The 16,083-nt window shown below is 38.1% G+C and overlaps 1 protein-coding gene across 1 annotated transcript in view; it reads left to right on the top strand.

Annotated features, from left to right (window-relative positions):
* The window catches only part of NBEA (neurobeachin), a 4,581,458-nt gene that overhangs the window by 1,887,928 nt on the left and 2,677,447 nt on the right, over positions 1-16,083 (top strand). The window contains exons 31-32 of the mRNA XM_044072852.1: positions 12,468-12,575; positions 14,030-14,201. Of these exons, the coding sequence (XP_043928787.1) occupies positions 12,468-12,575; positions 14,030-14,201 (280 nt within the window). The remainder of the gene's footprint in view (positions 1-12,467; positions 12,576-14,029; positions 14,202-16,083) is intronic.

Raw genomic sequence — 16,083 nt, 5'->3', positions numbered from 1 at the left:
ATCTGTATGAAGCTGGATCTGAAGGGTCTTTACTCTCTGTGTAATAGAACCATCACATCTTTCTTCTATGATGCTAGTGCCCTCCCCCCCAAAGAAAATATACTCTTAAAACCTTCCAGATCACTTTCTTCTCTGGCAAATTCCAAACATTTTATTAATTATAAGTCATTTTTTATCTTATCTCTTCCTCTCTCAGCTGGTGTTTGCGGAGCTTCATTTTCTTCTGACTTCGGCACAATTATGTCTTCTATTCATACTTCCACTTGTGCTTTTTCTTGGTTTTCATAGTCCTCCTCTTTATACAGATTTTCATAAAATAAGGTTTCTGGTTATTTTTCTTGCACTTGGTTTGGTGACAACCCTTTTTACTTTCAGTTGCATAAGTCATGCTAAAACTTTTTGTGCTTTGTAGTGGATATAAAAAATAGCTGCTTAACAATAACCTTGGGTGGGATGTTGGCATAACGGTTAAGGTAGTTACTTTACAGACACAAGGTACAGTGTTTGATTCTCACATAGGGTAATTGGCTTGGTTTAAAATGGCCCACAAGGACAGTTAGTCTTGTACTAATCTATGAACCTTTTTAAGTACATGCATATTATCTGAATACTTATTTTCTCTTTAGCATTCCGCAGTTACTCCTTTTTGTTCTGTGCGATTCCCCACATTCTACAATACTTTTAAAATTCGTCAAGCCTTCTAAATATTCCTGTTTCTTCTTCTTCCCCATATCTCTTTCTTATTTCTACCATGCTTTTAGATTCCATTTTCATTTTGTCAGTCACTATTTATCCCTTCTGAAGATATTTCTGTTTTCATTAATTGCTGTCAAATCATTCCCACTACCCATTCCTTAAATTCCTGAGTAGGAAAATGACAATGTGTAATTTTTACTCCATTATCTTGTATCTTTATTTTTGTTTCTATTGGTTGTTGTTGTTGTTGTGTCTTTCAGCTTATCCCGGTTAGGGGTCGCCACAGTGGAATTCCGGTCCGCTAATGTTTGCTAGTGGATTTTTACGTGCCGAGTTACTAGCCCTGTCACACAACCTTCAACGAAGGCACGCCCATTCACGCATGCCTGCACACAGAAGACGCTCTAGTTAAGAATCGAACGGGACATCGTCTTGCTGTGAGGCAACAACGCTACCACAGCACCACTACCGCAGGTATTTTTGTTTCTATTGGTGCATGATCTAAAATCGCTGTTGGATGTGTCAAAGCTTTCAGTTAAATACACACACATGTTCCTGATAAATATAATTTATTTTCACTCTAGCCCATTTATTGTACCTTAGAGAATATTACTTAAAACTCCATGTTCTTAGTACTGAATTCACATCTTCCATACCAAATACTCTCATATTTTTCATCAGAAATCTATCCTTGTTGTTAGATTTTCCCTTCAAGCCCCCAATACAGCCTTACTATTGTAAACTGGGTTTCAGTTACCACTCTTAAATAATAATCCATGCTGAAAGCTTGTTATTTCTCAAAAAATTATCTTAAGATGCATAATAGCAGTTTTACCTGGAATATAAATACCGGTCAGCATAATCCTCACCCAGCCCCTCCCCCACCAGTAACCTTTTACTACCACAAATCTCCCATTATTATTTTTGTTTTTTTCCCCTCTTCTGTCACTGTTGAAACCCATCTAGCAATCAGTATTATTACTCCCCCTTTTCCTTTGTCACTAATATTCTGCTGAATGCCCACCATGAATTTCTTTCTTCCTCAAATACACATACTCATTTCTAACCACATGTGCCTCCTGCAACATTGCTACTTGTTCTCTGGAGTTTCAGTGCTATGTTTTTTGTTTATATCTGTAAGGCCATTTACATTCCATGGTATTATGGACAGAGTACCCATTATGAAAGAAAATATTATTACCACCTGTATATATCAGTTCCTTTGCATTTGTATTTCCAACTTTTAGCTTACATGTGTACATTTTGTGGGGCTGGCTGTTCTATTATGTAGTTGCTGATTCACATCTCCATTTGAACCTGTTACTTTTTCTAGACTTTTTGCTACAGTGAAAACATTCAAAATTGATTTTCAGAACTCCCAATCCCTTTTAACTTGCAACAAAGAGGCAAAACTATATACATTTTCAAAAAATGAATTTTACCCCACCAGGTAGGAGTAGTTGCCCTAAATTAATGGCTGCACTGTCAGGCACTGCCTGTTCAAAAAATAAGGATACCCATGCCTAAAGAGCATGTTAGAGCCTGTGTTCCCACATACATTGTTATCTGTTCTTTTTTTATTTTAAATAATTTAACATTATGCATTACGTAGTGAAATAATTTGTATTTAACATTTGTTTACTGGGAAAGTCCGACTGGGACAGATTACATTTTCCACAGATGCCCGGAGAGAAACCATCCAGACACATGCCTTTGGAATGTGGGAGGAAACTGGAGCACCGGGAGAAACCCCACATGAATGCAGGGAGGACATGCTGACTTCGTACAGAAGGCACCCCAGCTGAGAATTGAACTGGAGAACCTCTTGGTGTGAGGCAACATTGCTAACCGCTTCACCAATGTGCCACCCAAATAAATAAACATTCTTCTATTATAAAAGATAAAACAAACCATTACAAAGATAATTTTCTTTTTTGCTCATTATAGCAATATGATTTTTGTCTTAACAGTTATGCAGTTTAATGATATAAGGTTTGCTCAAGCCCTGCCTTCCCTGAAATATGTCACTACTGCTAAATGTTATTTATGTAATATTCCCACAGATTCCATTTTATTTCTATGTAGTTTTCTACCAAAGATGCTACTGCCAGTTCTTTAATCTCCTTTACAACATTCAAAAATCCTGTTACAGTTGGTTTTGTTTTTGATTTCCATTTCCTAATTGCTTTTTTCACAGCCAACAGCTTTAAACTTATAAGGCCATACTTTGTCTTATTTATCCCAGCTCAAAATCAAAAATCATCATTCATTAGTTAAAGTAATTTGTTCCCCCCACATTTCTGTCCAAGTACCCTGTAGGGAATGTTTGAAATCTATCAGTTTACTGCATTCCCAAACCATGTTCCCGGCCACCATTCTCTTTTTCCATCACACCCACACAAGTTGTTGTTTACTTATGGAAAATGTTTCACTTTTCTTGCATACTTCGGAGACGTACGGATATCCTCACATTGTTTCTTTGTATATTCCTTTGTTATTTTCAGGCCTTTCTAACCTCTTCTGATTGATCATCATGCATAATTTTATATACCGTACTAATTAGTCCTTTTTTACCACTGCTTCTATTATGGACTCTATAAACCTGTCCAGAGTTGGCCATTCATTTAGCTCTCCCCAATCCCTTTCTCAATGCCTATACTCTGTTATTAATCCCTGGTTGGGAAGACCGTCTTTAACCCACAGTCCAGACTTCTGTTTGGCCTCTTCTCCCTTTGCCTTTCACCCCTTAGTTATTTGCACGCTATACATTGGTCCCTTTGCTAATTTTATTCAGTACATTCCAACTCCCTCGTGCCTATTTTCTCTGCCCTTATAGTCATCCCTCTTGATAAAATGTCTGTTCTCCATTCCTGTGTTGGTGTAGTTCCCAAAATATTTTCTACTGCTTTGTACATGTAATAATCTGTGTTTATTTTACATTTGTTGACCGGGTTAGTCCGGCTGAGCTAAGTAGCCCTTTTTCAGCGGAGGCTATGTTATATATGGAGGTTATGTATGGTTGTTACTGTTTTCCTTACGTGCCTGCATCCAAAATCCTACTCTCGCCTCCCATTTCAACATAATTTTTTCACTTTGATTTATCTTCTGCTTGTGCTGTGGATAAGAGCAGTAGCTGTGTAGTTTTAAAATATCCCTTCAGATCTGGAAATCACAAACCATGTTGTTCTGTGGGGAAAGACAACCTGTACCACTTGAGTCTTGCTGTCCTTCCCTCCCAAATAAATTCCTTCAGTTCGTTATTAATTACGGTCCACCGCTTTAACTCTGGTTGAAAATGTCTTAACAGTGTACAATACTAAATGGACTAGAAACATATTCACTGCTTCTACCTTACTGTCCATATCCATGCTTAACATTACTTACTACTAAAAGCCCAGAGGATCATTTAAAATTTAGGCAGCTAAGAAATTTATACAAAAAAAGCCATTATGTCAGACAAAAGAAACTATTACATTCAACTCCAACATACCCAGCAAAACAAACCACAAAAATTCTGAGCAGGGATTAACACACTCTTACACCCAGGCCATTCTGTCACACCCACCCCAGTAGGTACTGACCATGACAATCCAAAGCAAATTGCCAGTACCTTTAACACATTCTTTACTGAGACCATTCAATCTCTTGCCAATCAACTAACTCCTGACAGCTCATCTCTGACTTCCTCTACTGCTACCTTACCTCCCTCATTTCATCTCAAACCTGTCCCTACATCCCTTATCTGTATCCTTATTCTGAAACTTAAACCCTACCATCCCTGCAGCTGATCTCCTACCTGCAGAATATCTGCAAAAAGCTGCAAAAGCCATAGCCTAGCCCATCTCCATTCTGATTAATAGAACAATCTCTGAGGGAACTATTCCATCTATTTGAAAGATCTCACATATTATCCCCCTGCATAAAGATGGAAACTCCAGGGAATTATCCAACTATAGACCTATTGCTATACTATCTCCACTGACAAAAATCACGGAAAAATGCATTCATAGGCAACTGTTAAAACACCTAATAGATAACATATTAGCTAACTACCAACATGGCTTCAGGCCATTTCACAGCACTACAACTGCCCTTTTATCCTTCTCTGACTGTATTAACAAAAATCGCAATAACAACACTCTATCCTCAGCCCTCTTTATTGATCTTTCTAAAGCCTTCGATATGGTTAACCACCAACTTCTCATAAACATACTCAAAAACCTATCTCTAGATGCACTGGCTATACAATGGTTTCAATCCTATTTAAACAATAGGCAACAGACTGTTCTGTGGGAGAACAACTTATCTCCCCATTTCACTCGGTGTCCCCTAAGGCTCTATACGTGGACCTCTTCTATTTTCATCAATGACCTACATTTTGTAATTCCTCAAGCTACCTCAATATAATATAAAGATGACTCCACATTAATATGCTCAGCCCCCACTCCATGAGACCTTCAGTCCCTCACCCAAAATGTGTTTAACACAGTAGAGGAATGGTTACTACACCATTGCCTCATCTTGAACCCCCCAAAAAAAACAAACTCCTACTTTTTACTCCCACCCGTAGGGCATCCCCACTATACTTTACTGTTACATCAAACAATGGAACCATCATATCCCCTGACTCAACCACAAAACTACTAGGGGTACTAATTGATAATAACCTTAACTTTGATACTCACATTAACAGTACCATAAAAAGGCAACAAAAAACTAGGCTCCCTCTATAGAATCAAATCCTTTCTCACCCCTGTAGCAAGGGCTTCTATTGCCCAGACCCACTTAATCTCCACTCTCCTCTACGCCTCCCCTATATATATATATATATATACTAACCTCTCAAAAAACAACTTGAACAAACTGGCTGTCTCCTACAACAATATTGCTAGATTTGCAACAGGCTCTATATTCAGAACCCATCACTGTATTAATTATAAACAACTACGATGGCTAGAGTTGCCAAATTTACTTCTGTTCAAACAATTAACAATTGCCTACAAAATCCTGTATCAGCCTAACACTCCAATTCTTACCAGCCTTATCACCCCCTACAACAACCTTAAGACCCTACGCTTATCTAATAAAATACTAGTACAAATAGGTAAAACCTACAATATGGCTGGTGACTCTTTGTTCTCTAATACTGTGGGTAAAACCCGGAACTCTCTCCCCAGTGACCTGACCTCCCTTTCTTCACTAATACAATTTAAAAGCAAGCTGAAAACCTACCTTAAATCCCATTGGTTATGTCCCTGTGTGAACCCAGGCTTAACTACACATTCTTTTTCCACTAAGACACCCATCTTATTAACTGTATATACTAATTGCCTATTGAAAACCATAAAGATAACAGGCCTTATATTTTATTAAAATGTCGTCATCAATAACCCTAAAATATCTTCAACATTTACCTACCTATAACTAACAAATGTTACAAGTCATATGATTCTGTAAGCAGACATGTTTTGAAGTGAAAATATTTGCTTATATGTTTAATGTACCCACATCTGTAAGATCTATCATGTATAAAATTGCTTAATTTTGTATTGTACCTGTCTGTACCTGTTAAATATTGTTATTTTTATATATAAATTTTACTGTGTTTTTGAGGAGCTTTTCTCCCCGGGCCTCTGCTGAAAATGGACATATATCCAGCTGGACTAGCCCGGTCAACAAATGTAAAATAAGAATAAATAAATAAAAGATATTCCAACTTCTCACTTTCTGTAATATCTTTTGTTTAGTCTCTACGTACACATTAGCTGCCATAATAGAATCCTTTTTAATCTAAGTATCTAAATACTTCATCTTATGTGCCCATACATATGGGTATTGCTGAAGCATTTCATGTGTAGGACCATAGTTTGCTGCTATAGTTGTTTTATCTTCATTTGTTTTATATTCTGAAAAAAACTCAAAGCTTTCTCAAAATGCTACATGGAACTGAAATATCTTTTTTCTGGGTTTATCAAATGCAAAATATCATCGGAAAATAAGGTTAATTTTTCTTGAGTACCACACCAGTTTTACTCTTGAATTCATAAGTCTGTTGTTTTCTTTGCCAATGGCTGTAAGTATAAGGCAAATAAGAAAGAGGAAAGGTGACACCTCTGCCTGGCTCCTTTGTTCAAATCCAGTGTGTCAGAGAGGAACACCCCCCACAGCTTGATTCTTGCCTCTGATGCTTTATTTAGCTTACTAATTAACACTGTAAGTGTATTAGGAAATGTAGCGTTGTCGCTTCACAGCAAGAGGTTCTCAGGTTCGATCCTCGGCTGGGGTGCCTTCTGTGCGGAGTCTGCATGTCCTCCCTGTGGTCGCGTGGGTTTCCTCCGGGTGCTTCGGTTTCCTCCCACATCCCAAAGACATGCTGTAGGTTGATTGGACACTCTAAATTGGCCCTAGGTGTGAGTGTATGCGTATGTGTGCCTTCTGTGGAAGGTTGGGCACCGGGCTGGCAACTCGACACCTTAAAACTCAGCTGCCAATCATGAGCATACAGGTGATCTGCTGTGGTGACCCCTAACCGGGAAAAGCCGAAAGAAGAAGAAGAAGAAATGTTGACATTGCCCTACATATTTGTTCTTTTCTGATCTCTGATCCCCAGATGCGAAAAACAGCATGCATTCATTCATGCTTTCAGTAGACATTAACTTTTAACCCTAAGAAAAAGTGCCTTACCTACCTTTAAATAAATCTGTTGTATGAAATGTATTAAAGTACTAAAGCTCCTGGTGAGGCAACTACATGTATAATATATTCATTTTCCACAGTTTCAGACTTTGTGTATTTTTAATGAACAACTTGCCAATGTACGTTTAAATGCTAACTTCACTGTAGATTATACATATCTCAGCAGACAATGTTAAGACCTCTTAGGAATAATCGGGTACACCTGCAGGTTTTTCATCTCAAAATAAAAGCAGGTGGTAAAAAAAAAAAACGCTAGTAACTTTGTAAATGCTTGAAATCTATGTAAATTTGACTTAAAACACATTGTTCATACCTGTTATGATTTAATTGCTTGAACATGACTTTATTTGAACACTGAAAGCCTTTGTTAATGGGGGGAAAAGTAGCCAGCGACTTTGCAATTGCAAGAAATAAGTATATTTTCCACTCCTTTCATCATTTCTTATTTTTCTCGTACTGCCTTATTTATTTTTGACCTACCTCCATGTACCAAACATAAATTTCAAACTTTTACTTTTCTGTTAGAGATGTAGGGCTTGCACCAATAGTGAATTTGATCCACTACTTCATTTACTTACTGCAGGACTCTGAGCATTGCTCACGCTTAAGTGAAAATGCACTGTGTATACAGTGAGCTTTCTTGGATCACAAATGTAATTAGTAGTAGTAGTAGTAACTCTTTTATTATTATTATTGTTGTTAATTCTTAGGAGACGTTTCCTTTTCTACTGCTGTTTAACCTGGGAAGGCGGGCGTTTTTGACTGACCCATTCTGTTTGTACATACCTACAGCACACTAAAGCTGAAAATATTTCAGCATAAATAATACAGAATGTATGAATCAAGAGGTTTTGAATATACTTTTTAGTGAGGTGTACAAGTTAATACCCCCAGTTGTACAGAAAAGGCAAAATTATGTCTAGCTCATGGATCTTGCATATCTCATTTATCCCATTTATTGTGACGGTGGGATTTAATTTTAATTACTATATATATATTTTAAGAGCATAATATAGTTTTGAACAGCACAAGTATATATGCGATTATTTCATGCTGTATATTTACAGAAAGAGCAGTGTGTACTTAAAACAGGACTAATTTTGTACACATGCAAATGTTGAGCAACTTTGCAGCAGGCATTCTTGCCTTGTTTTAAACTTATTTCATGAACGTGTTTATGCATTTAATATGTATTGAAACACATCTCCTTTTACAAAAGTGTGTGTGGGGAATTACTTCACTCACAGTCCCCCTATTATCTTGTTTTGTTGCAAAGATTTTTTTTTGTTTTTGTTTAAAAACTTAAACCATGGCTTTTGTCTTTCTGTACCAGAGCACATACCGATAACTTGATAAAAATAATTTTGTAGATTTTTGTGATTTGCTTTACAGTACAAATGTTATCTGCTATGTGAGCAGTGACATAACTAGGGCATAATGAAGGGGGTGGCTGCCCGGCTGCCCTGGCAGGAGATGTGGGGCATGATTGGCAGGTTGCAGTTGCTACACATGAAGCTGGAAAGATGTATATAAATGAATGCCAGTACTGCATTTGCTCAGCATGTTGTGATTTAGCTGTGGGAAGCTTCTTGTTGTATATTTTTTTTTTAGCAAGCAGTATTCCTTTTTGCTCCTCAGTTTGGCGGGGGTGGGGGGGGGTGCCAGTTTAGGAAACTGACCATGGTGCTAGATGACTTTGCTGTGATTGTGGTGGTGAGTTCTGCTGATTTAAGCAAAGTGTTTAAAGGAGTTCTTAGAACCATGTGATGCTGTTTCTGTTGATAGTGGGTGAAAATGGTGATAATATAATGGCCATTAGCCTAGTACACACCAATGAATCCTATAAACCTATAAAATAGGACTCCCTATCGAAATATCGGCATGCAAAATGCTGAGTGCTGACAAGCAGGGGAAAAAAGACCAAAAGCACAGGAGAAGAGCACATTTCAAAAATCAACTTCTCCTCTTAAAACTTGTTTTTGCAGGGTGGAGGGATGACCTCCCCATGTGAGGGCAAGCCCCCCTACACCCCCTGACCTTATATATACCAACTCCAAGATCGCCATCCATGAAGAAAAAGGAATATTCTGTGAAATGGCATTTTGGACTTAGTATGGGTATGTCTGCTCTTTCGGCCATTCAGCCTGTATATTTCCGGACTCGCTCTAACAGGTCCCGACATTTCAAATGGTTACCAATAAAATATATTTTAGTTCAGGTGTGCACTTGTATTACATTCATTTATATTGGTTTAAAGTTAGCCTGGATATTCATTTATTGACTGTCACATTATTCAAGTAAAAGTCATTATTGTTCAAGAATGTGACCAACTGTTGGTTGTTCTCAAACACCCTTACTGTAAATTGAGTGTCATCCACTTGAAAAAGTGTGGCTCCAAAGCAAAAGAAAATGAACATGTACTGCTGTGACTGTACTAGGAAAAAATGTTAAGTGCCATTTTTCAGCTCCACTAAGGTGAGAAAAGCCCAGCCTGCTGCATATTTTAACAGAAAATCCAGCTTTTCCACTTACATAGTACCTCCAAGGCAATCTGATAAATGTAATAATAATATAGATAGATAGATGTTAGATATGTTGATAGAAAATTAAAAATTCTGTAAAGAAAATCACTTCCTACAAGAAGTTATTAAACCTACCTTTGCACAGTTTTAAGTTAGATGGAAAAGGAGGCACTAAGGTGACTACATAGTATTGTCACTGGTAAATCACCTGGCCAAGGCTGTTGATACAAAACCCTATTTGGGCATTATAGATAAGCTGACTAATTTGGGTATAAACACTTATATCGCCCGCTGGATTAGAAAGCTGACTGATAGAACCCAGGAAGGCAAAATAGGTGAGGCCAGTCACTAGTGGAGTCCCCCAGGGCTTTGTACTGGGCCTTGTGCTTTTTGGCATCCATTTCTCTGAAATGGAAGCAGATGCTGAAGGTTTATGGCTGGCTAAATTTGCAGAAGAGGTTGTCATCGACTCCACTGCAAACACTAGGCCTTCTTGAAGAACGCCAACTCTAACTAACAAGTGGTGCTAAAGCCATGGTCTTAAACTCAATGCTAAGAAATGCATGTACCCTTTGGGAGGTCAACCATCCCAGCTAATTACCATATTGATAATATGACCTTAAGAGTCGACCCATTGGTCAGGGATCTGGGTACGCATGTAGACAGTAGCTTTATCTTCGACTGCCACATGGAGTTCAGTGGTGAGGAAATCCTTTTATGTTGTGAATTTAATAGTAAAGGCATGGCATCTAGGTTCAAAGAGGTTATTATCTCACTGCACTCTGCCCTTATCAGACCAATTATAGAGTACGATGCTCCTTTCGATGTGTTCCTAACCAGGCATATACAGCAACTAGAGCAACTTCAGAGGTTCGTTACAAAAAAGAATACAAGGAGTAACAAACCTGCCTTATTCACAGCTCCATAAAGCCCTTTCCCTCCACTCAGTCTCCTATAGATTTCTGAGGGGTGATCTATGCCTGGCTTACAAGGCATCTGCAAACCCCACACTTATGAATCTCCTGCATATTTATAAGTCAGATAGTACTAAATGTACAAGGTCTAGTGACCTAAATTTTGTCTGTGACTTAAACAAAACATGCTGGAGAGACAAATATGTTTCCCAGAGACTGCCCCTCCTATGTAACAGGCTTCCCATCCTCATGAAGCTGAGTCCTATTACCCAGTTTAAGTGCAGCACAGATCAGTGGATGGGGAATAGGATTTTTACATCGGGCCTGGCACCCAACTCTCAGTTTTCTGTTTGGATACAGTACTTCATTATTCCTTTGGGAAATCTTAGCTTGGCTTAGAAAGGCCTACTAACAGTCTATGACTAAGGGCTGTGAGGCTAAAGCATGATAAAACAGAAGTCTTCAAGAATACTAAGCAATCATTGGTTACTTTTTCCTTATCTTTTGTTGTTGTGCCAAACATATTTGAAACTATTTGCCATGTGTGGCCTGAGAACTACCCTGCATCAAACTCAGGCTTTCATTATCTCCCATACTAAATTGTATTGATTCAGATCTATTAAATGGGTAATATAAAATTAATACTCTGTAGATTTACTCTTACCTATGTTAGACTCGTACACCTTGATATTTATTTGTAGGGAAGACCCTAGATGATATTTGTACTACTAGGGGAAATTTGTCCAGGGCATTGGAGAAACTTCCCCTACTCTTTTCGATAGGTGCCATGGAATCTTTTATATCCACCTGAGCTACCATCAATGCAGGCAGATGGGCCTTCAATTTAACATCTTATCCAAAGGGCGACACACTAAGGAGTGTGCAGCCACCTCCTGACTGCACTGCAGTGTCAACAGTTGATCTACCTGGTGTTGGAATAGAATCCATAACCTTGTGCACTAAAGGTGAGTGCTCTACCTGTTGTGCCACTGACAATGAATGATATGTTTTTTTATAATTTCCATATTTATCTTAATTTTTCATATCATATGTTTGCTTGTTTGTGTCTTTCGGCTTTTCCCGGTCAGGGGTCGCCACAGCGGAACTCCGGTCCGCTAATGATTGGCAGTTGATTTTTACGTACCGGCTTGCTAGGCCTGACGCACAACCTTCAACGAAGGTATGCCCATTCACGCATGTCTCCACGAAGAAGATGCTCTAGCTGAGAATCGAACCGGACAACGTCTTACTGTGAGGCGACAACGCTACCGCAGCACCACCACCGTGGGTACAATTTTTCATATATCTCATGCTTAAAAAATAGTCCCTAGTGGACCAGTCCTACTTGTCTGTTTATTGAAACAAAAGGTTAAGTACATAACCTACTTGGTTAGTATAATTTAGATATAACCTGTTTCTCTGCTGCCATTGGTCAGATTTGTGCATTGAATTACAGCACCGTAGGGTACAGTTTTTCATTTTGTTTGTGTAGAACAGGTTTATGGCAAACTGAGTCACATGATTTGTTTAAACGAGAGAGTGATTTCTAACTGAATTTGGAGTTTGGTGAAGTACAGGAAAAATGCAGCTTTGCAAATTGACTAAGCTTCCTTTGTAAATAATTCTAATTGTTTTCTAGTTGCCCCTTGAAAGTACTCCTGGTAATCTTTCTCCCATTAAAGATCCTGATCGACTTCTTCAAGATGTGGATATTAATCGACTGAGAGCAGTAGTCTTCAGGGATGTGGTAAATATTTATCTTACTTTTTCAGAACCACTGTATTTATAAGATTTTATGGATTTGTGCAAACTTTGTTTTCCTTTAGATTTTGTATCCTTTGATATAAATTTGTTGTGCTGTCCACTCAGTGCCATCAATGCTAACATGTTTGTTGAAAGTACGACTTGCTTTATTTTAAGAACCCATTTATAGCTGTAGATAGGTGATTTATATACTCTGTTCATTTACTGAAAACAAAGCTATATTGCTATATTTTTCATTGCGCATGGAGTAATGCACCAGTTCAGAATGTGAAAACAGCATTGCCATGTACTGCATGAGCTTCAGATAAAACGTATTTAGAATTCAGAAAGTTACCTGGAGTCTATTTTTAATTGCCACTACTTAATTAAACACAGGGCCCTGTTGGGGCAGTTTGTTATGGACCATGTAGCTGGCGCCCTAAAACACCTAATTCTTTTCAACACCCATTGCCAGCCAATTGCCAATTCTCCAATGAACTGATTGCCTAGTTTGTTCCTCTTGGATGGAAATTAGTCACAGTACACTGACATCCAGGCTGCTAGCAGCCAGTGTTTCACTCATTAGCCCTAATCCTCACCTCTGGTGGCCGATAGGCACACTTGCTTAAATAAGGAGCTGTAATAAAGTCCTTATTGTATGCATGAATACATATAGACATGGCTTGGCACTCTGCTGCACCACCTCCCTAATTCCAGGACCGGTGAGCTTGCCAGCATTAGCCAGCGACTGCCATCCATCTTCCCTCCCTTAGTAGCCCCTCCACCATCCTGCTCATTAGTTAATATTGGGCTGTCTGGGTTATATTCCGTGCTTTATCTGTCAGATTGACCAGAACAGTGAGGCACCAAGAGAGTTGTTACCTAAAGACAATGTCTGTTTTACAAAGTAACATGGGAGTAAGTTTGCTGGGAAAATGTATGGTTCTTTTGTAATGTTCCAAAGTATCACAGAGTCTTGAAAGTCACTGGGTGGGGGGTTGGGAATTAGAGTTAAAAAAAACAAAACAAAAAAAAAAAAAAAACCTTGAAGCAACAAATTATGTCCGTTATTTATGAAAGTTGAGACCAAGTGATTCTTGTCTGATAACTAGCCTGCACTTGTATTCAGTATTAGAAAGTTGTACCAGATGTTACTCCGAGTTCAGCATAATTTCGGACAGTATAAGTGCATAGCTTCTGTTTTTTTTTTGCAGGTTTTCTGAGTCCTATTTTATTGAATTTCATAATGCGGCACTCATGTTGTACGAATTCAGATTGTTCTCTCCAGCCTGTTTCCTGTATAATCTCCAAATACTGAATTTGTATCTACTTATAATGAACATTCTTTTTATACTTTTACAGATTCATAGTTTAAATATATTTCTTATTGAAACTTTGTATAGCTACAAATATATTTTCCTGTGAATAACTTGATATTTACTCTTAATTGTTTTATAGGATGACAGCAAGCAAGCTCAGTTTTTGGCTTTGGCTGTTGTCTATTTTATATCTGTATTGATGGTGTCAAAGTACAGAGATATATTGGAACCTCAGAGAGAGACTGCAAGATCAGTCAACCAGCAGTCAGTTAGAAACATTCGACAAGAAATAAACTCACCTACAAGTACAGGTACAAATTTCTCTTATTAAACAAATAATATGCCCTTTAAATTGGTCCTTCATTTAAAATGAGTGTCTGTCTTTGCCATTCGTTTATTTGTATTAAAGAAGTGTTGGAGTGGTACTTGGTAAAGAGGTATATTCAAAATGTAGAGGAAGGGGATAGATATTTAGGAAGTGGAACATGGTACATGTTGTCAGGTGTAATTGAAGACATATAATGCATGTTAAGGTGCTGTGAAGTAAGTCATGTTAAGTTCTTAATGATTAAATGGTAAAAGCTGCATTGCTGAAATAGGTACATGTTCCTAGCAGTGTTGATTTTCTGCAGGTGTGATTTAAAATTTCTGTATTTTTGTTTTATGGATATGCTTCATAAAATAAAATATTAAAAATATGTATGGCTGTTTTTTAAGATAATTTTATACCATGAGTTCAGAATCTGATTTTCGAATGAAAATTGAGGTGTGGAGTTACTGAATACTATGAACAAATGGTAATATTGGAATTTCTGGGTAAATTGCTGACAGATGCCTTTAAGAAACTGAAATACATTCATTCTTTTTCTCAACCACGTGGCTTGCTGTGGGTCCCAGTGGTTGAAAACTGTGTAGAAAAAAATGAAACTTCCCCCATCCAACACAACAGTCTGCAAAGCATCTTTTGGGGTCATGAGACTTACCTGACCAACACAACAGTCCCAAACGCATCCTTTGAGGTCATGAGACTTCTCTGTCCACCACAACAGTCTTCAGCATATAATTTGGGGTTGTGAGACTTCCCTGTCCACCACAACAGTCTTTAGCATATTGTTTGGGGTCCGTAGGCATTCGCAGGATAGCATATATATATATATATATATATATATATATATATATATATATATATATATATAAATAAAATACATCCAGTATGCCCAAGGTCTGCTGTTAAGATGACCTCCCACAGGAGGAGTATGGAGACACTTCACTTTCGCCAAACCTGGAAGTGCAATAGTTTGATTCTGGCCTCTTTAAGGATCTTTGTGCTGCTTAGTTTGTTATAAAGTGAGAACCTATCTAACCTCTAACGGAACTTACTTTGTGTGCTTGTAGCTGTGATCTGTCACTCCCCAGTCATCGGGTGAAACACATGACCAGAGTTGAGGATGGGGATGCAGATGGACTGATAAGCTGGGAGTTTTGTCATCTGGCTTGCCTCTTACTTCACCACCATAGTTTTGAATAACATTCATTGTGTTGTTTCCACTCCACTGATCTTTTGGTCCATTCTTCTAGCTCCTGTACATTTAGTTGTGAGTAAGACCTAAAGTACTTAAGACAGCTATCCAGTCTTTTCTGGGAAAGAACTCTGCCCTCTGATTTGGAGTTTCATAGATTTTTAGATTAACAGTTAGTAGATCTAGATGGATCATTTTTAATCTAGCCCCTGCAATTCCAAGTACATTACTCCTTTATGTTAGGAATATTGGGCCCCAACCCTAGGATATATTTATGGTACCTAGCTCTTTGTCCACGTTTTGTTTGAAGAGGCATAGAAAGCTACTTTGTTTAATGTGAAGGGGTAGTCTATTCCAGAGAAGAACATTTTTTGAGAAGTAGCTATCCTGCATGCAGGTTCTATTTTCTGGTGCAGTCAAAGTTTAGGTTTCTATAATAGTTCTTTGTGGTAAGTGTTTCGTAAATGTTTAGAAGATCATACAGGAGAAGGTCATTTGTAGCTATGTAAGCAAGGACGAAGATCGCCTCTCAGGAGTCTATTTGAGATGGAAATTAGAAATCCAGATTTAAGATGTACATAGGATATACAAGTCAGGCCCTTAACTGTCATATTGAGGAAGCACTGGGGTCTTTCAAGTTGTATGCGATGTTTGGATAGATACATGCTGAAAG

The sequence above is a fragment of the Protopterus annectens genome, chromosome 5.part1 (assembly GCF_019279795.1).
Source record: "Protopterus annectens isolate FY-2018-M chromosome 5.part1, PAN1.0, whole genome shotgun sequence".
NCBI lineage: Eukaryota > Metazoa > Chordata > Ceratodontiformes > Protopteridae > Protopterus > Protopterus annectens.
This window is presented reverse-complemented; position numbering and strand designations above follow the sequence as displayed.